The sequence below is a fragment of the Drosophila ananassae genome, chromosome 3L (genome assembly GCF_017639315.1).
Source record: "Drosophila ananassae strain 14024-0371.13 chromosome 3L, ASM1763931v2, whole genome shotgun sequence".
Lineage (NCBI taxonomy): Eukaryota > Metazoa > Arthropoda > Insecta > Diptera > Drosophilidae > Drosophila > Drosophila ananassae.
This window is the reverse complement of record NC_057929.1, coordinates 14,554,866-14,575,555: the sequence shown is the minus strand read 5'-3', so window position 1 is coordinate 14,575,555 and position 20,690 is coordinate 14,554,866. Positions and strand designations below refer to the sequence as shown.

General features: G+C 45.0%; 5 protein-coding genes across 8 annotated transcripts; 1 reads left to right on the top strand and 4 right to left on the bottom strand.

The window, feature by feature from the left end:
- Nucleotides 1–92: 92 nt before the first annotated feature.
- On the top strand, nt 93–8,221 carry LOC6494238 (probable serine/threonine-protein kinase MARK-A). 2 transcript variants are annotated; one of them, XM_014907198.3, is made up of 6 exons: nt 93–294; nt 5,519–5,540; nt 5,887–6,253; nt 6,588–7,295; nt 7,358–7,629; nt 7,686–8,221. In XM_014907198.3, exons 3-6 carry the CDS (start codon nt 5,968–5,970, stop codon nt 7,776–7,778), a joined length of 1,359 nt encoding a protein of 452 aa, XP_014762684.1. In that variant the 5' UTR covers nt 93–294; nt 5,519–5,540; nt 5,887–5,967; the 3' UTR covers nt 7,779–8,221. The 2 variants fall into 2 exon arrangements, with proteins under 2 accessions (XP_014762684.1, XP_001960683.1); XM_001960647.4 differs by having other exon boundaries at nt 5,519–5,551.
- Nucleotides 8,222–8,920: 699 nt separating this feature from the next.
- LOC6496316 (antigen 5 like allergen Cul n 1) lies at nt 8,921–10,184 on the bottom strand. The gene is made up of 4 exons (XM_014908266.3): nt 9,584–10,184; nt 9,427–9,531; nt 9,206–9,365; nt 8,921–9,147 (listed from the first exon to the last, which is right to left on the bottom strand). Exons 1-4 carry the CDS (start codon nt 10,129–10,131, stop codon nt 9,097–9,099), a joined length of 864 nt encoding a protein of 287 aa, XP_014763752.1. The 5' UTR covers nt 10,132–10,184; the 3' UTR covers nt 8,921–9,096.
- Nucleotides 10,185–10,492: 308 nt separating this feature from the next.
- LOC26515289 (antigen 5 like allergen Cul n 1) lies at nt 10,493–11,666 on the bottom strand. Its single transcript, XM_014908631.3, has 4 exons — nt 11,116–11,666; nt 10,959–11,063; nt 10,736–10,898; nt 10,493–10,678 (listed from the first exon to the last, which is right to left on the bottom strand). The coding sequence occupies exons 1-4, from the start codon at nt 11,661–11,663 to the stop codon at nt 10,658–10,660; spliced, it is 837 nt and encodes a 278-aa protein (XP_014764117.1). The 5' UTR covers nt 11,664–11,666; the 3' UTR covers nt 10,493–10,657.
- Nucleotides 11,666–13,356, bottom strand: LOC116654455 (antigen 5 like allergen Cul n 1). 2 transcript variants are annotated; one of them, XM_032451127.2, is made up of 5 exons: nt 12,620–13,356; nt 12,463–12,567; nt 12,238–12,400; nt 12,150–12,180; nt 11,666–11,958 (listed from the first exon to the last, which is right to left on the bottom strand). In XM_032451127.2, exons 1-4 carry the CDS (start codon nt 13,207–13,209, stop codon nt 12,160–12,162), a joined length of 879 nt encoding a protein of 292 aa, XP_032307018.1. In that variant the 5' UTR covers nt 13,210–13,356; the 3' UTR covers nt 11,666–11,958; nt 12,150–12,159. The 2 variants fall into 2 exon arrangements, with proteins under 2 accessions (XP_032307018.1, XP_014763755.1); XM_014908269.3 differs by lacking the exon at nt 11,666–11,958 and having other exon boundaries at nt 12,024–12,180.
- A 21-nt stretch (nt 13,357–13,377) lies between these two features.
- LOC6496314 (protein tamozhennic) lies at nt 13,378–20,609 on the bottom strand. Of its 2 annotated transcripts, XM_001960645.4 has the most exons (6): nt 18,795–19,810; nt 18,368–18,587; nt 17,177–17,338; nt 16,908–17,107; nt 15,607–16,848; nt 13,378–15,544 (listed from the first exon to the last, which is right to left on the bottom strand). In XM_001960645.4, exons 3-6 carry the CDS (start codon nt 17,298–17,300, stop codon nt 14,711–14,713), a joined length of 2,400 nt encoding a protein of 799 aa, XP_001960681.1. In that variant the 5' UTR covers nt 17,301–17,338; nt 18,368–18,587; nt 18,795–19,810; the 3' UTR covers nt 13,378–14,710. The 2 variants fall into 2 exon arrangements, with proteins under 2 accessions (XP_001960681.1, XP_014763751.1); XM_014908265.3 differs by lacking the exons at nt 18,368–18,587; nt 18,795–19,810 and adding an exon at nt 19,918–20,609.
- Nucleotides 20,610–20,690: the final 81 nt, after the last annotated feature.

The following is a 20,690-nucleotide window of genomic DNA, read 5'->3' as shown; positions in this document are numbered from 1 at the left end:
GAGGAGGAGCGCAGGCGCCGGGATTTGGAAAGCTGCCGCCTCTTCTAAAAAGCTCGCCATCCGCAGCAGGACAATAAAAGCTCGGTCCTTCGGCCAGCTTTCCGCAGTCTGTGGCCGTCAGGACTCCCAGAGTGAAAGAGTGTGTGGAAAAACGAAAATTCAATCCGACACGCAATGAGGAAAAGTTATTGTCACCTGAGCTACAGTGAAATTGGAAAAACAAAAAGGACTCCTGGTCCAAGGCCTATCAATTTGCGACAAGCCAATCCGATCCGGCTCTAAATTCCCGGCCAGGTAAGAGTCCCAGCCTTCGGAGACACCAATGAACTCCAAGGCTATCAAGTTGTAGTCTAGTATGTTTTCGATTTTTCGTGTCGGCAGGACACAAAGAAAAACGGAGAAAAAACCCAAAACCAAAATGCGAATGTGGGGGCAAAACGGCAAGGACTGACCCACCCAAAACTGATTCAAGGGATCCAACCCGACCCTAGCCCCAAGCTGTTTACTCAATTAGGTATCAGTTTTCCAAACGACAGACACCACGCCACCCAATGAACGGATGGATGGCCCATCCATTCGCATTATCTCAGGGCCCGGAATTGCGACGCTCATTCATTTCCCACTTTCGACGGGTCACCGTATGTTGATTCCGATTCCGATGGTGATGTGATGATGCCATATTCCTGGTAGGGAGGTGTCGTCGTCATCCGACATCCGATATCCTGTTTTCCTTCGCCACCCCTACCTCCCCTTCCCTGATCACATCTCTCCGACCTGTCCGCCACGAAAGTTACGGTCCATGTTTCTGTTTGTTTGTTTACCTGGGCACCCTTCGATGTCCACTAATTACGGTTCGAGTGTCGGCAGGAGCAGCCAATTAATATCCAATTTGTGTAATTGTGCCGCACCCGTTAGTCCGGCCGAGTGGCCAAAAATCCACAAAGCACTTTCCAGGCCAGGCCAGAGCCACACCAGGGGCACTTGAGCGTAAAAAACGCAGCTAAAATATTCATTGCGTTTGGCGGCAAACGCTTCTCGATAATGGCAAAGAGCTCACTTACCGAGTTGATTTTATGGCCAGCAATTCGGTGTTTCCACAAAGAGAAAAGTGTCAGCCCATCATTAGGGATTTAAGGTGGATGACCCCAAGGCATCCATTCAATTCCTACAAGTTGTCTTATCAACGTAGTCCTAAGAAACTTACGCTTAAAAAGATAGGATTAGAATCATTTAAGACACGGTTTAAGTAAGTTAGGTCTCATGGAGTTAATGGAAAAGGATACAATTTCTTTCAGTGTCCCTTTTATGCTGATGGCCACAAAGTGGATACCGTTTTAATCAGAATAAGCAGGTCGGGGCTGGGGGAATGGGACATTTAAATACAGTATCCATTATCCAAAGTTGCGGGAGACGGTGGCGAGGAAGCCTCCAGAAAATAGCGGGATACTTCGCTGAGGGATAAGAAATGTCCTTGCTCACGTCAATTGCACTGCAAACAGGCTGCACTTGTTTATGCAAGTTTTTATTTTATTCCGTTTTTGTATTTTGTTGCATTTGACAGGACCTCTTGTCTTGTTGGCAGGAGGTATATCGTTGCCGCTGTCCTCTATTTACAATCTGGGTCATCCCACTATTTATAGACGGCGTGGGCCGAATATTGTCCAGGTACTGTAGATGGACCAGCCATATGTCGCTCCAATCTCACGGTCAAGTCAAGTTTTAATGCCTTCGTTTACGACAGCCAGCGCTGGAAAAACAATTTACCGCAGAGTGACACGGCCACGTAACCGACTGTCCGGACCATAAAACTAGGGAGCAAATCCCGTTACTCATTCCCCCATCTATTCATTCGTCCTTCTTTCTTCCTTGCTGGCTGTCTGCTTGGAAATTAATGAGAATGTCAAAGGAACCCTGCCATTGCTCAAAGTCAAAAGTTTCGATTAAAGATTAAGTTGGGCTTCCATTTTAGAGTAACTCCCACACACAGTACGGACTTGACTGGTGTCCCGCGGCTCATAAACAATGCATGACCCATGGCTCGGCTGGGAGTCCTTCGGAAATGCATGCATATGCATCCCGATCCAGCACCTGGCTCCCTGCACCACCCACAAAAAAGGCCAACTGTTGATGCAACACCGGGGCCACCCAGTAATTACAGTCAGACTCTATTTTAAATATTTAAGTTTTAAGGTTTTAAAAGGGGAAAAAAATGGCAGTACTTGTATGCTTATAATTAAACTCTTAAAGACCTGAAGGGAAGGCCTCCTCTGATGTGTTATACTTAGGCAATCTTTACTGTATGCGGGCATTCTTTTGACTTGTCATACAATATTCACTCTGATGCTGAACTGAATAAGTCCTCGCCCCTTCCCTTAAATCAAACAATTGCCAGGCTTCCCACCTACCCACACACCCACACCCACAATGGTTGAGGAAAAAATTGCCAAACAGTGGAAGGATGCTTTGTGTTCCGAGTCTGCTGTGTGTGGCTTGGGTTGGGGTTCAGTTGGTGGCTCTGGTGGCCCTGCAATTGTTCTGCCTTCAGGTGAACAAGTCTAAATGGTGGGGATTTGCGTGCATCCAATCAGCAGGCGAAGCGAATATGCTTGCAGAGTCAACAGACACGGCAATTGGAAGTTTATTGTTGGATTGGCAAATATGCCAGGATAAATGTTTGAAAAATTAACATGCCCCCAACGACTGTTGAGCTGATGTCGGGTTATCAATCAAAAATCGATGAATATCAGTATGCAAATATATGAAACGCCCACGCTTCCGCACTCCCACTCAGCCCAACACCCACTCATCGCATCGCATCTCATCCGAACAGCCAGCCACCCAGCTCACCCCAAACATATGGCTGGCTTAATTGGCATGCAAAAATCCATCCACCCACACACGTCGAGTGTCCTTGAAGGATGTTTGGATGGATGGATGGATGAAGGAGGGCAGCTGGTAGTTACACTACGCCGGCAGACCCAAAAAGGTAATGAGCTTTCTCAGCGCAATAAGCATAATAATAGTTTCCATGCTCACACACACATTGTGCAGCTCCTGCTCCGGCTCCGGCTCCGGCACATCTCATCTCATCTCGGATCTTGCAAAAGTGGGCTTCGTGCAATCTGCATTATAATGAGAAGGGGGCGTGCCAGAGGGCGGTTACCCAAATATCCCAACAACTTGTCGCGTGACACTAAAACTACACAAAAACAAAAGAGGAAAACTAATTTTAGGCGAAGCCGAACTTGGTATACCCTTGTAGTGAAGTGGCACCTTAAATTATAAGATACATATCGCAAGTATCGGATTTTAGCCGATTCCTATAAAAACAATCGGATGGAAACTGGCCAAGATATAGCCATCGATGGGGGCCTCCATGGGTTTTCATCATTTTCGGAGGAGATCCCCCAGAACATTTCAATAAAAATCTAAAAAAATATTTATTTCTCAGCTTTTAATGCAGAATGACGGCGAATCGATCCATGTTTCGTTTAAGGTATTCCGCTTAAGAATCGGATGGAAATTGGTCAAGATATAGCCTTCGCAGGGGGTCAAATTGGGGTCTCCATGCATTTTCAACATTTTGAAGGGGACCCCTCAGGAAAATTGGAAAAAAATTGAAAAAATATTTTGTTCTCAGATTTTGATGCAGAATGATGGGGAATCGATCCACAAATCGTTTAAGGTATTCCGCTCAAGAATCGGATGGAAATTGGTCAAGATATAGCCTTCGCAGGGGGTCAAATTGGGGTCTCCATGCATTTTCAACATTTTGAAGGGGACCCCTCAGGAAAATTGGAAAAAAATTGAAAAAATATTTTGTTCTCAGATTTTGATGCAGAATGATGGGGAATCGATCCACAAATCGTTTAAGGTATTCCGCTCAAGAATCGGATGGGATTTGGTCAAGATATAGCCTTCGCAGGGGGTCAAATTGGGGTCTCCATGCATTTTCAACATTTTGCAGGGGACCCCTCAGGAAAATTGGAAAAAAATTGAAAAAATATTTTTTTCTCAGATTTTGATGCAGAATAATGGGGAATCGCTCAAGAATCGGATGGAAATTGGTCAAGATATAGCCTTCGCAGGGGGTCAAATTGGGGTCTCCATGCATTTTCAACATTTTGAAGGGGACCCCTCAGGAAAATTGGAAAAAAATTGAAAAAATATTTTTTTCTCAGATTTTGATGCAGAATAATGGGGAATCGATCCACAAATCGTTTAAGGTATTCCGCTCAAGAATCGGATGGAAATTGGTCAAGATATAGCCTTCGCAGGGGGTCAAATTGGGGTCTCCATGCATTTTCAACATTTTGAAGGGGACCCCTCAGGAAAATTGGAAAAAAATTGAAAAAATATTTTGTTCTCAGATTTTGATGCAGAATGATGGGGAATCGATCCACAAATCGTTTAAGGTATTCCGCTCAAGAATCGGATGGAAATTGGTCAAGATATAGCCTTCGCAGGGGGTCAAATTGGGGTCTCCATGCATTTTCAACATTTTGAAGGGGACCCCTCAGGAAAATTGGAAAAAAATTGAAAAAATATTTTTTTCTCAGATTTTGATGCAGAATAATGGGGAATCGATCCACAAATCGTTTAAGGTATTCCGCTCAAGAATCGGATGGAAATTGGCCAAGATATAGCCTTCGCAGAGGATCAAATTGGGGTCTCCATGCATTTTCAACATTTTGAAGGGGACCCCTCAGGAAAATTGGAAAAAAATTGAAAAAATATTTTGTTCTCAGATTTTGATGCAGAATGATGGGGAATCGATCGACAAATCGTTTAAGGTATTCCGCTCAAGAATCGGATGGAAATTGGCCAAGATATAGCCTTCGCAGGGGGTCAAATTGGGGTCTCCATGCATTTTCAACATTTTGCAGGGGACCCCTCAGGAAAATTGGAAAAAAATTGAAAAAATATTTTTTTCTCAGATTTTGGTGCAGAATAATGGGGAATCGATCCACAAATCGTTTAAGGTATTCCGCTCAAGAATCGGATGGAAATTGGTCAAGATATATATAGCCTTCGCAGAGGATCAAATTGGGGTCTCCATGCATTTTCAACATTTTGAAGGGGACCCCTCAGGAAAATTGGAAAAAAATTGAAAAAATATTTTGTTCTCAGATTTTGATGCAGAATAATGGGGAATCGATCCACAAATCGTTTAAGGTATTCCGCTCAAGAATCGGATGGAAATTGGCCAAGATATAGCCTTCGCAGAGGATCAAATTGGGGTCTCCATGCATTTTCAACATTTTGAAGGGGACCCCTCAGGAAAATTGGAAAAAAATTGAAAAAATATTTTGTTCTCAGATTTTGATGCAGAATGATGGGGAATCGATCCACAAATCGTTTAAGGTATTCCGCTCAAGAATCGGATGGAAATTGGCCAAGATATAGCCATTGCTGCGGGCTATATTGTCCTCCCATGTATTTTCATTTAAAAAATTTATTATTAAGAGTTTTAATGTCATGATTCATAATTAAATTTCTCTCTCACTTTCAATTACAGGTCACTGACTCCGAAACGCCAGGTAATTTGCGAGTAAGCTCCGTACTATAGAGTTTATATAGTGTAATCTAAACTAAATCCAAAATGTTGCATGCCACTAATCAAGCGCGAAGTGCTGAAAGCAAAAACTATCCATCCAACTAACTAAATTAATATCGGCTTAAATCCGATGGGAAATATGTGTGTATTTTGATTGTAATTGTAATTGAATCACTTCCAATTTAGAACCGTATTGTAAATTTCCTTTCCTTCCACCCGACCCTCTTTCTCTATCTCTTGTCTCTATCTCTGCAGTTACCACCCTCTATTTCTATTTTCTATTTTCCATTCAATCTAATTGTTTCTTTCACGTCGATGTTGCTGTGAAGTCTGCCATCTCTCTCAATGCCTGTTCAAATAGAAAAGATATTGCATTAGAAAAGAACTAGAAGAATCGGGAGCTTTCGGAGATGGCGCCATTCAAGCTTAAGTTCCGCATGGGGAGCTCGAGGAGCACCTCGCAGGAGCAACACGATCCGGATCCGCAGGTCAACGAGGCCCTCCTGGGCGCCCAGCAACACCAGAGCCACCACCACCATCAGCAGCAGCACCACCACCAGGAGACGGTGGAGGCTAGCAGCAGCTCCAGCCTCGACCTGGCGGATTGCAGCAGCCTCGGCCAGATGAGCAGCGAGCGGAAGCTGCTCCTGCCCCCCACTAGTGGCAGCAGCGGGTGCGGCAATGGCATGCGATTGGGTAAGAGCTGTGCCAACATACACACAAAGAAAAAACAGACTGCAACTGGTCAGCCATTCGGTATTTATTTGAGTAACAAATGACATCAAAAATCCAACTTTCTTTCTATGTGTGTAAATAGAATTATCCTTTGGTTCCATCTTATTATTAGTTGACCCCATTTTACTCAAGTGCATGCCGTCAAACTTCCCCTCAAGGCACGAACTTACTATCTCACACTCTTCTAAAAAGTAAAGCTCCTAAATAAAGACCAAGTTAAATAGGTGTTACCAACCAAACTATATAACTCCCCCAGCTTACATGTAGCCTTAAACTAAACGGAAAATCATTACAGGATATTTGAATCAGAGTCGCACTCCGTGCATCAATGAATCTCTCACGGATACGGATGCCGACAACGTGCCCACCACCCCACCGCCTTCCTATGAGCATGTTCTAGAGGAGAACACTCGGCTGTCCCAGCACCAGCGTCAATTGTCCCTGGACAGCGCCACTCCCAACCAGAACAGCCGGCGCAGTTCGGCGAACAGCTCCCGGCACAGTGCCGCCCAGCTAAGCGCCGCCTTGGAACAGCTGACAGGTGGCGTCAGCGGTGGCAGCAACAGCATCTGCAACGATCCCGACTGTGTCCAGAATCTGAACCAGAACTACACCAGCTGCAACATCCACAACGGCAGCAGCAACGGCGGCAACGGGAACGGCAGCCACCACAGCGGCAGTAACAACAACAACGACGGAGAACAGATCATCGAAGGTGTCACAGAGCTGGAGCTGCGAAGCGACCTCGAAGAGGAGGAGCAGCTGAGCATCAACGAGTTCCTGCTGGAATCGGAGATGGCAGCGTCGCCGTCACGAGGTCGGATGTCCGGCAATCGGGGAGAGTGCTCGGATGATCAGTGCGTGCAGTGCTCGGAGGGCGAGAGCCACTTCGAAGGAGATGGGGCAAGTACCAGTAGCCAGGCGGCGGCAGCAGCTGCAGCGGGCGGGCACAGCTTCTACGATCCGCTCCTGAACCGAGGCAGTTACTCCAATTACAATGAGGGTAAGCTGGAGTCCTTACTCAACTGGGAGGATGATAAATTATTCTTTTACATTCCCCTCCAGGAGGAAATACAAGTTCAGGTTCCGGCTCCGGCAATAATCAAATCTGCCAGGAGGCCTGCTGCAGCGGATCGACTTCATCCCGTGGCGATCGCCGGCAAGGACAGCAGCCCAACTGCCACACCAGCCTCCTGACTCCGGAAATGATGAGCAACAAGACCAGCAAGGAGATCTACAAGGACCTGGCCAAGCAGTGGGGCATCACATGCAAAATGTCGGAGAGTTGTCGCTGCATGGAGTGTCAGAGCCACTACTTTGACTGCGACTATGACGATGTAAGTAATGCAAAGGATGTGAATCCAAGGAGGTCTCTAACCAACTCCATTTTCAGAATGAGCATCAGAAGACGGATGGCGGACTGGGCGCTGGAACGCCCATGTTCATCAGCGAGGTGATGCACGGATCGGGATGCAACATATTGTAGAGGAATTAAGGTCCACCATCAAGGACTCTCTTTGGGATTCGCGGGCTTAGGATTTGCTGAACTACTACAGTTATTTAGTTACCATTTAGTAATCGTATGTGTGAGTCTGTGCGAGGGAGATTAGAGGGAGGAACAAATCGCGTAATTAGCACTGAATGTTTGCACATTATTCTAAGGTAATGCTGCACTGATATTATGTTTTCGTACTATATAGAGAATCGAGAAGGCCAGCCGCTTTAGAGGCTTTAAAAGTAGTTTTGGAAGGACAATGGACGAATCGGTATATACATACGAGTATATATTTTTTTGGGTTAACCGTTTAGGTCTGACCGGAATCGAAGTTTGCAAATCGACGAATGAATTATAAAGTTAATAAGATAAGTAATTACCCACCTTGCAGATGAACATCTAAATATCCTTGAGTGTGTTCTTTTTCGAAGCTCTTTTGGAATATCAACATTCATTTCTCCCAATCTTTCTCAACTTTTACAAGCATTTTTCTAAACTTAATCGTAAGAACCGTTCAAGAGGCAAGATGAGAGGCATTCCTGTGCCCTTTTTTGGAATACACGGTCGGAACTACCACACTTTGGTGGGGTTCTGGGCGGAACTACAACATTTCAAGTCAATGTAATCCCAATTAAAATAAAATAGCTTAAGCAAGTTGGCACTTTTGTGCCTGAGCCCTCGGAGAACCCAATAATAACGAATATACTTCATCGAAATGCCGATACGAATCTTGGTTATTTTTTTTAGGAAACACAACAATGAAATAGGCAAACCCTAGTCTGAACGTTAACCTAATCCTGATTTAGAATCGTTGAATGTTGAAAACTTTCTTTGTGTGTACGCTAAAAAAATATATATATACTTTCCTCCAGAGATATCTGCTGGTTTCACTCGACAAATCGCACTCAATACGAAGAACACGGCTACAAATATTGACAAAAACAATTATAGTAAAGCAAAAAATGACTAAGTCTGTTAGCTGTTAGATGGTATTAGAAAATCATTGCGAAAACAAACGACAAGCGTTTAAGAAACCCAGATAAATATTCAAAAAAACCGAAAGTTCACACGTAGCTCTGTAAGATGAAAGTCGAAACTCGCAACAGAATAGAAATTAATTTCAAAACGGATCGTAGGAATTGTAAGGAATGTATTTGGGGTTCTGTAAGTAATTCAAAGATAGTTGGCCTCCTGTGCTTCAGAACCCATTTAGGACAGAGCATACAAAAATATATTAAAGTACGAGTACGTATGTATATCAAAAGATCTCTTTTCATATCATCGTTTCCTGGGGGAGCCTTTGGATAAGTCAGTGATCGTGATCGTCATCCGAGTGATCGTGATCCGATTGATCGTGGTACTGTAACAATATGATGGTAACAAGAGTACACATGAAGTCACTATGTTAACCTTCTCACCATCTCGAACAATAAACCTTCATTTTTGCACAAGTACCGAAAATGATCACTGTGCTTAGAACGCCAAGTATCGCACTGGGAAGCAGGATCTCCGGACTTATAGACGAATGAATTGGCGATGTTGGTAAAGTCAAACATGCACGTCAGGAAGTGGCACGTGCTGTAGAGGATTAGAGGGAATAAAATAGAGACAATGAAGAGAGAAGCCCCCCACAACATACCCAACTTTTGTCCCGCGATTACAATTAGAACCAACAGCAATTCCACACCCCACGCGGGACACACGATCACTAATGAGCGTGGTAAAGTGCCCCACGCCATAGTGCCTGTGGAGGAATACGTTAACACGGAGGTCTAGCATCTCAAGAGTACTCTCACTTGATGGGATCGTAGTTCTCAATATACTCCTCCGGATCCTCCACTGACAAGTGCTCATCAAACATTGGTTGCAGCGTGTAATTGATTATATCCCACAGAGTAATCTTTGTGTTGAGCACTGAAATCAAGCCAAGAACTTCACCGGCATAAGGAAAGCGGCTGGTGGCCCGGCATTCGGAGTGCTTGAAGGACACCGTCTGGGCGTGACAGCGAGCCAGGTAGCCCAGCTCCTCGTCCCAAATCAGAGCTCGCATCCGGGTGGCACCCGGAAACGTTTTATTACTCAATGTTTTAAGGTCGCCACTGGCCAGGATGTTACGGTACTGATTCAACTTTCCCAAAATTCTGGCCCGCAAAATCGGAGCATCCGGCATGGTGTCCTCATACTTGACAGTTCCGTCCAGCGGATGCAGATTGCCGAGGTTGCACATAAAATGATCCAAGTTCCGTTGGCGACAGACATGGCTCTTATTGTGGCAATAGTTGTAGCTGGAAGCGGAAGGAATCAAGTACAACAGCGCTGCCAATATTGAGACGAGCTTCCACATATTAACTTAAAATTTTATTTTTGTTCAGTGTTATATATTTGTAATATATATATTCAAATAATGACATTTTTTATAAAGTTTTCTGAAACTAGGCTTTGACATACAAGACAAGAAATGCTGAGTTGGGAAACCACCTCCGAAGAAGGTCACAGCTTTGCAACGGATTTCCAGTACACATCGGATGGAGTGGCTTTGGGGCATTCAGTTGAGATGTTGGTTATAGGGTAAGAGGAATCGATTCCCTAGGGCAATGCCGCATAGGAGGCACTGCAGCCCATGCTCAGATCATCCAGGCAGTACTAAAGCAAACAATCGCTAAATTCTGTAAGCTGTTAGATGGTATTAGAAAAAACGGTTTGTACGAACTGTAAGGATTGTATTTGGTGTTCTGTGAGTAATTCAATGGCCTCCTGTGCCTCACAAACCATTTAGGACAGAGCATACAAAAATATATTAAAGTACGAGTACATATGTATACCAAAAGATCTCTTTCCATATCTCCGTTTCTGGAGGAACCTATTTAAAACTAATTCCAGTGATCGTGTTCCTGTGACAAAATGATGGTAAGTAAAGTACATATGAAGTCATTGAGAAGTGAGATTACCAAGCCGAACCCAGTATCTTCACTATGCCTACATAAGTGCTTATAATTATTACTGCGCTGAGAGTGCCAAGTATCGCACTCGGAAACTGGATGACCGGTCTTATAGACGAAGGAATTGGCGATGTTGGTAAAGTCAAACATGCACGTCAGGAAGTGGCACGTGCTGCAGAGGATTGTAAGGATTGAAACTCAGACTCAGAGAGGAAAACCCTCCATCACATACCCAACTTCTGGCCCGTGATAACAATTAGAACCAACCGCAATGCCACACCCCACGCGGGACACACGATCACTAATGAGCGTGGTGAAGTGCCCCACGCCATAGTGCCTGTGGAGGAATACGTTAACACGGAGGTCTATCATCTCAATAGTACTCTCACTTGATGGGATCGTAGTTCCTAACATACTCCTCTGGATCCTCCACTAGCATGTGCTCTTCAAACATTGGTTTCAGCGTCAAATTAATGATCTCCCACAGAAATAACTGTTTGTTTTGCACACCAATCATGCCAAGAACCTCACCGGCATATGGAAAGCGGGTGGTGGCCCGGCATTCGGAGTGCATGAAGGACACAGTCTTCGCGTGACAGCGAGCCAGGTAGCCCAGCTCCTCGTCCCAGGCCAGAGCTCGCATCCGGGCGGCTTTCGGAAATGATTTATTATTCGCATTTTGGATATTGCCACCGGCCACGTTGTTACGGTACCGATTTAAATATCCCAAAATTTTTTCCTGCAATTTCGGAGCATCCGGCATGATGTCCTCATACTTGACAGTTCCGTCCAGCGGACGTAGATTGCCGAGGTTACACATAAAATGATCCAAGTTCCGTTGGCGACAGACATGGCTCTTGTTGTGGCAATAGTTGTAGCTGGAAACGGAAGGAAGCATGTGCAGCAGTGCTGCCAATATTAAGACAAGCTTCCACATAATTACTTAAAATTTTATTTTTGTTCAGAGCTGTAATATCTATTCAAATAATGTAATTTTTTATAAAGTTCTCTAAATCTAGACTTTGACATTAAAGGAAAGAAATGCCTTATTTTTGGCTACCGATTTGGGGAACTGCCTCCGAAGAAGGTCACACAGCTTTGCGCTGGATTTCCAGTCGCACACACATCGGATGGAGAGGCATTGGGGGTATTCAGGTGAATGGAGGTGATATAGGGTAAGGAGAATCGATTCCCTATGGCAGTAGGCCCATGCACCAATGCCGCTTCTTCCACTGCAGCCCATGCAAATAGTCAAAAAGTCTATAAGCTGTTAGATGGTATTAGAAAAAACGGATTGTAGAAATTGTAAGGATTGTATTTGGGGTTCTGTTCTCAGAACCCATTAGGACAGAGCATACAAAAATATATTAAAGTACGAGAACGGATGTACATATATGAAAATATCGTTTCTGGAGGAACCTACATATTTAAAACTAGTTCCAGTGATCGTGTACCTGTAACAAAATGATGGTAAGTGAAGTACATATAAAGTAATAAAGAGGTGAGATTACCAAGTCGAACCCAGTATTTTCAGTATGTTTACATAAGTGCCCATAACTATTACTGCGCCTAGTATGCCAAACATCGCACTCGGAAGCTGGTTTTCCGGGCTTATAGACGAATGAATTAGCGATGTTGGTAAAGTCAAACATGCACGTCAGGAAGTGGCACGTGCTGCAGAGGATTAAAAGGGTTTACAATAAAGACAGTGAAGAGAGAAGTTCCCAACAACCTACCCAACTTTTGGCCCGTGATAACAATTAGAACCAACCGCAATTCCACACCCCACGCGGGACACACGATCACTAATGATCGTGGTAAAGTGCCCCACGCCATAGTGCCTGTGGAGGAATACGTTAACACGGAGGTCTAGCATCTCAAGAGTACTCTCACTTGATGGGATCGTAGTTCTTAACATACTCCTCTGGATCCTCCACTAGCATGTGTTCTTCAAACATTGGTTTCAGCGTCAAATTAATGATCTCCCACAGAAATAACTTTTTTTTTTGCACACCAATCATGGCAAGAACCTCGCCGGCATAAGGAAAGCGGCTGGTGGCCCGGCATTCGGAGTGCATAAAGGACACAGTCTTGGCGTGACAGCGGGCGAGGTAGCCCAGTTCCTCGTCCCAGGCCAGAGCTCGCATACGGGAGGCTTTCGGAAACGATTTATTATACGCTGTTCGGATATCGCCACCGGCCAGGTTGTTACGGTACCGATTCAACTTTCCCAAAATGTTGTCTCGCAATTTCGGAGCATCCGGCATAATGTCCTCATACTTGACAGTTCCGTCCAGCGGACGTAGATTGCCGAGGTTGCACATAAAATGATCCAAATTGCGTTGGCGACAGACATGGCTCTTGTTGTGGCAATAGTTGTAGCCGGAAGCGGAAGGAAGCAAGTACAGCATCGCAGCCAAAATTGAGAAGTGCTTCCACATTTTCACTATAAATTTTACTTCTTTTAGTGTTGAGATATTCATATAATGATATTTTTTATATAGTTTCCAAAAACTAATTTGACATTAATGTCAAGAAATGCCTCAATCTTGGCCCATAAGAAATTCAAATCTTACAATATTTTAAAAACATAATTATGATTACATTTGTAACCCCTCCGATTCCCCCAATTATAGAACATATTTTTAAACTTTGTCAAAATGTTTTTATTGTTTTTTTCGTTAGGGATTTTTTTAGGAAGAGCTGCCTCTAAATTCATTCAGTAATATAGTTTGCAAAGTTTATTAATAAAATGGTTTGAGCGAAGGTTGTGCCTGAATGGCTTTAGTGAAGTTTACTTTTATCGATTCAATTCTTTATCAGTTTAGCTTTCTTTATATTAGTATTTCGTTAATAACCCTTTGTTTACTGCAAATGTTATATACAGGAAAGGCATTTTCAAGGGGATTCAAAGAGCAAACAGAGGTGAAAACTAAAAACAGGATAAATCATTTAACAAAGATTCATAGGTACGTGGTTTCGTTTGTTTACAAAAATATCTTTTCGAATGCTTTCGTTTCTACCAGAGGAGGCTATTATTCGTAACATTTCGTAATAATCAATAGAGTAACATTTTTTTTTAACAAACAAATTAGCTTTGGGACACGGTGCTCGTGTGGCGGGGAATTGTCATATAGCTTGGGTGGGTGGGATGACAAGTTAGCTTTACAAATTCTGGTTTAACATTCAATCTGTCGTACTCCTTCTTTCCTTTCCGGTAAAATTTTTAATCAAAAATTTCAAGTTTACAACCCGTACCAGTTCTGTTCGATTCTCGATTTATTTTTTGTTATTTTGCGTAATGCTTAGCTCGGTTCATCTTCGAATTGAAATCGCTTATTTTACGGCTATAGGTGTGTATTATCTATGCAAGTTTCTCCGGTATATGTATATACTTGACTTCCCCCATCAACTTCTATGTACGCTGATTTATCTTTCCAAAATACGTATGGTGAACGCAACTATTATAAGGTATAAGGTATATAATTATCAGTTGATTTTCTAGAAAAGTTTCAAGTTTAAATTTCACTCTTTCGCGCCGCAAGCACACGTACAAATATATAAATGTCTATATGTAGTATATATATATATAAATGTATATATATATATATCTATGTGTGTGTGTATGTATATATAGATGACTTATAAGGGGAGGCACGTAATTTGAAACAGAAGCGCCCTTAACAATTGGAAACAATCTAAAACTAATTAAAGCGTGTGTTTACAGGTAAGGATAACTAATTAGAATACTTCATATGTACAAGCTGCAGACACACAATTCTACACCGCAGCACAAAAATCGTGATCCAAGACCCCATTACATCGGTAGAGATCTCGGTAGAGAACAAAGGCTAGAGGCTGCCTGCCTGCCAAACGTACGTACGACGACTACGAGACTAGATCTTGGAGACACGCACAGGCTTACATTGGTCGTATAAAAAATATATCAAGCTATACACACTGTTTTTTTGTATCACTAACGGGTTAGACGCAGGTCGAGGAGGCGTGCGACACGTTGCTAGCCGCCGCTGCCGCCGCCGCAGCTGCAGCCGCTGATGAAGAAGCCGCCGAGGCGGCCTCCAGGCTAAAGTCTTTGCTACGACAGCACATCTCGCAGATGCGCTTCGTGTCCGGATTGAGGAAGGTGCAGAAACAACAGCTCCACTCGTTCGGACTAGTCACAATCAGCTGCGGCGACACTTGCATCGGTTGCTTGGGCACAGTTCCGGTTCCCGCACCGCCACGGCTCCGCGATCCCGTTCCTCGATTGTCAACGATAGCCGTCTTCAAGGCGGATTTCTTCTTCACACCGGGCGCACTGCTATTCGGCAGCGGACTGGGTGCCGGCGCTTGTACCACCTTCGCTTCACGGCGTGAAGCTGCCGATTTTTTCTCCAGTGTGCGCGCCTTATCGCCGTTCGGCTCTCCGTTATTCCGCGTTGATGGCTTTGCCGGATCACGCCGTTTTTCCGGCGGATTTGTAGCGCCATTTGAGATGGCCAGAGAGTCCAGATCCAGGCTTTGCACCAGCAGGTCCTCGCGATCGCCCAGATCCTTGGAGTAATTGGATCTTTCGAGATTTTTAAAGACATAGTTCCAGGACTCGAAGCTGCCAACACCCTCCTGCACTTTGGGCATCAGTGGTGGCGAGTTACTGTCCACCGTCACAAAATCATCCAGGCTGGCCGAGTCATAGCTGTTCAAGTCGGAAATGGTGGTGGGAATATCACGTTCGTTGCCGGATCTCTTTGCAGGAGCAGTTCTGCTGGCCCGCTCTTTCAATTCCTTGGGCATTTTGCGATTATTGTCCATGGTGCTCTGAAGAATTTTAAGAAGTGTTAGAAGAATAATATATCAGCAGGATCTAAGGAAAAGCTTACCAGTTTGTCCGCAGAACGCACATGCTTGTCAGTCTGATTGCTGCCACCCGCTTCGGCCAGTGCTCGCATCCTGCTGCTTTTGGGCACTGGCTGGGCGTAGATGTACATGTCCTGGGCCGTGGGCGGCGGCGCCTGAGGCACCTGAGCGGGCAAGTCATAGCCCCTGAACGAGGAGTACATCGCCGCCGGATTGCCGCGCATACTCGGCATCACTTGGGGCCTCAGTTCGGCGTATTGGGGATCGTATTCATGTGCCCCAAAGTCGTGCTGCGTCAGCTGGGCCCGATCGTCAAAGTCGATGAGATGGTGGTCCGGCGGGTAGGTGCTCTGGCGATGCTGCATGGCCGCCGAGCTGGGCAGCTGTCTCCGATGCAGGTCACAGCTGTGCGCCGGGTTTCCAAGCGTGGCGTACATGTTGTTGTGCTCCCCAGTCGCGTACACATCGGCTGGAGCGGCATAGGGGGCATTCAGTTGACTGGATATGTTATAGGGCAAGGGGAATCGATTCCCGGGGGCATTGTAGGCCCCAGCCACAGCCGCATAGGAGGCACTGCTGCCCATGCTCAGGCCGTCCAGGCAGTCGTACGGAGCCTCGTAGACGTGGGGTGCCTGCTGGCACTGGTGGTGCATCTGCAGTTGCTGGTCGAAAGAGTGGCGATGCGGCAGGTGGGCATGCGGCTCCTGGTAGTGTTCCAGGCTGCGCGAGTGCGTCATCAGCGGGCCGGACAGCTGTTGTTGCAGCGCCGACGAGGGGGATGCCGGGTAAGCAGGCACCATGCCAAAGCCGTTCGTGTGCCCGGCATAACTATTGAGGTTTCCGGGATGCTGCTGGGCCGGCAGGTTACCGTTGCCGTGGACGGCACAGTTGCCGGCAGCTACATTGCTGTAGATGTTATCCTGCAGTGGTAGCTCCTTACGCAACCGCTTCTCGCTCAACCGGTACACAATATCCTTGATGGCCTGCGTAGTACCGCCCACGTGGCGTTCGCGATGTTGCAGGATGTCGCGCCAGGTGCAGGTGTAGCCCGCCTCCGTGACGCCCGCGTAGATGTGCTTCATTATTTGGCACTCGACATAGGCGGCCATGGCATCGCGGGACACGTTCGTCACCTGGTCCGGGCAAATGGGTCCCTCCAAGACGAAGGTGTCCTCCGAAATGCGCCGATAGCCCATAGCCAGGAAGAGCTGCTCGGCGTCCAGCAGGCGGGATTGAATGTCGTGCTGGTAGCATCCCGAATAAGTCTAAAATATAATAATATTTCGTAAATAGAGACTAAAAAGGATATTTTTGGAGGACTCACCTTGAGCGTTCGGTATTCCTTGCGCCATGGTTTCGTTACCAAGTTGTTGGCGTACTGGCTGATGGTCTCGAAGGCCACAAGTGCGTTCTGGGCCGAGAAGTCGCTCAGTTCGCGCACCGATCTCCGCAGCACATGTCCTGTCTCCGGCAAAAAGAACTTTCGATCGGGCTGCACCAAGCACAGGAATTCCCTGAGACACACTTTAAAGAAATGCAAAAATAAATAAATTATTTTAAAAAAGGAGGAATTAGAAGAAATAGGAGACTTACCCTCTAGCTGCTTCCGCTCCTCGAGCTTCTCTTTGTTCTCCTCCTTCTCCAGATACGACCAGTGGCGCCGGAGTATCTCCCCCCACAGATCGGCGAGAAGGTCGCGCGGCACGAAATCTGACATGTCGTTGTAAGGACTCTCATTCAAGGCGCCTCCGGCTCCTGCGAAACAATAAAAGCAAAGGCGAGGCGAAGGTTATTCCACTGCAAACATCTCAAGATGAATCTCTGGCTATTGATTTTCTACCGAGCGCTGCAGGGGCCGCCTCCCCGATGCACTTGTCTAGCGGCAGCTGACATGAGTCATGCAGAAGGAGCGTCATGACGCACAATCGAAGCTGGCAGCCAGTAAATAAACACACACAAACTATCCCTCGCACGGCTATGGAGTAACAATAACTGGCCAGATAAGAGCAAACAATGGCTAGAGCCATTCGCTTCGTTATCAGTTTCCACCCGTCCAGCCAGAAGGGGCCAGGGGGTAACCCTCACAGTTGACAACAAAAAGTACAACAGTGCGGATACTTTATTCATTAATATCCGTGCCGATTCATCAATAATTCTCTTTAACGGGAATTCCCCGAATTAAAACTGCAAACTACTGCAAAAATATTTGTGAGATTCGTGGAACAGCTTGTCTGGGGATTAGGAAGCGTTTACTTGGCAACTCCCTAGCAAATACAAAAGGAAATCATACAAATGCCAGAAGCCCTGCGCTGTCACCGATTTAGCTTTATCTTTCCCCTCAAACACAAACATTTTAAATAAAGACTGTGCACATAGTATGTAGATATCGGCTATCGTGTGAGCCAAAGATCGTGCATTGGCCTTTAACTTGATATGCGTTAAATTAAAACAAAATACAAAAAAAATAAGAAATTGTATAAAAGAAATACGAAAAAGAGGGAAACAAGGTCCCAGAGCCTGGCTGCGTTGAATAACCTTGGGAAGTGACTCACTTTTGCGATCAGAATACGAACCAAGGCGTGAAAAAAACAAGCGCGACAAGTGCTATTGCTGAAAGCTAACAGAAAAAGCAACAAAGTACTATAAGAAGCTAAATAACTAAATAAGTGAGCTGGGGGAGGAGGTAGATTACAGCCACGCTATCGGGGTGCAGCCAAGCAAACCCCTATCTGGCTAATTTAATCGAAATTATAATTCATTTAAGAATAAAAATTAATCACAAACCGAACGTCAAAGGGCCGAACGTTTAGATTTACTCAAATTTTTATTTAGACTGATATTTCAAAGGTGACTAGAAGGGGATTCCCCTGGTTCTGACTTCTGAAAACTGGATGAGAAGTCTGCGAGCCAATTAAGCCTGACAGCCTGCGGCAAAGTGCATTTTAATTATGTGTACTTTCGTGAGTTTATTTGCATACTTTGTTAGCTGTTCCCCTGGAATTTTCTAAAAAGAAAAACAATAGGGGGGAAATCTGTTAACAAAAAACAGAAAAGAAAGCGGCTAGCGGGCCGAAGAAAGTCGTCCAAGAAGATAAGACTCATAGTTGCAGAAGATATTGTTATTCGAAGCCGATTTAAAATCAATAAACAACTGAAAACTGATTCAGCTTGCTCGACCGAACCAAAGAGATGTTTATTTATTTTGACTTACTTGGATTTCAAAGCATTGCAAAAAGCAGAAACTGACCATTGTGGCTATTTTATGGAATTCGAAGTGACCGACTGGCCGGCTGGCTGGCTGGCTGCAGTGCGACGAGTGCTGAACGAGGGAGTAATTGGATTTTCAATATTTATTGCCCGGACTGGACTGGCGCAAAGTGATGCCCGGACACACATAACCAATGATGATGGCATGCAGAAGCTGGAGCAGAGTCTGAGTGTAGTATGTGTGTGCTGACAACATTACAATGGACACAATATGGCAGGGATTTCAGGCATTTATTGATTTAGGCCAGAGTCCAGGTCCAGTCTGTCGTCGTGTGTATGTTTACTTTAAGGGTCCCGTCCGTTCGTCCGACCAAAGTATTGATTGGGAAGGATAAGGATGGAGCGTGGAGCAACAGTTTCATGACGTCCAATTGGCCGAGTCATCTCGCTTTGGCTTTCTCTCCGCCTTGGCAAGATGTCAGCAGCGTCTGCCGGCTATATAGTCATCGCATATTGGCCATTATGTGCGACTATATATGCGAGTCTGCCTACCGGCAACAGAAACAGAAACAGCAACCGACAACCGACAGCGACAGCCCACAGCCGACGGCAGGGTGCTCCAATTCTTATTTTCAGCAATGCGGTACTAAATTTAGCAAATAAAAGCTCACCCGGCTCATCCTCTCGAAAAGTAACCAAAAACACATAAAGGCTCTCCGGAGCAATTATCTTTTCAAGATCGAAGTTCTGATACCCTTCCAGAAATCTCTCTTTTCTGAAGAAACTGCGCTGAAATCCTTATCAACATCTTATCAAAATAAATGGCGGGAATATTAAAAGGCTTTAAAATAAAGAGAAAAACATGTGCGACTATATAAAAAAGCAAGAGACCCCCCAGAGTATAAAATTTGAATATCCAAATACTGATTATGAAATGCAATACATTATCCGAGGAATATAGTAGTTACAGCTGGGCTTATTCACATAAAATAGTAAGTAAGTAGGGTCGTAAATAGCTGGAAGATAAAAAAGCTTATACTAGACTAACTGACAATATTCTTCCTACTGGCCAACCGTGACTAACCAGACTAACTCTGGAGTGGTTGTCGTCTGGTGACTAAACTCACAGATATTCCCAGTTGTATCCTGGACGCGTGAATTCTCATTTTTGCATCTTCCTTCGCAGAAAGGTCCGCGCGCTGGAAAAGTCAACACAAGTTCACCTCTCGGAGCGGCTGTTGCCAAATTTGTGCGTGTGTGGGTGGCTGGGTTGGTGGGCGGTTGGGTGGGTGGGTGACTGTGAGTGTGACTGTTGGATGAATATGAGTGTGGGTGTGGGTGGGTTTATTTTTAGCACGGCAGCGGAAGAGAGGGGAGCGGAAACGGGCAACACGATAAGGCAGATTCTGCTTCCGCAATGTTGTTGTTGGCTGCCGTTTCGCGGCAGCAGCTGCTGCTGTTGTTGTTGTTCCTGGTGCGACTGCTGCTTCGATTTCTGGTTCCTATTATTATTAACAAAGCGTCGTCTTCTTCTCGCTTGTTTGCGTTGACAAATCTTGCTGCGCTTTCACAATCAAAACTTTTCCACTTGTCGCCATTCGACGCTCGCCTGCACATTTAAATTATATTTCTCTTTTGTGGCACACAATTGTTTGCATTCGGGGGTAAACAGAAAGCTTATTTTCCACACGCGTTTATCACAATTGTAAATAAAATAAAAATTAAATCTGTTCGCAGAACTTTTAACTGTGAAATATGACCGCTTACTGAATTGTGAATAATCCGTTCGAACAATAACAGAGAGAAACTTGATTCTGTTAAAAAGCTCTGTTATCATGGACGTAGGCAGGGTTTCAAAATAAACAAATATTGAATCACATTCAATGGGTTAGAGTAGAAA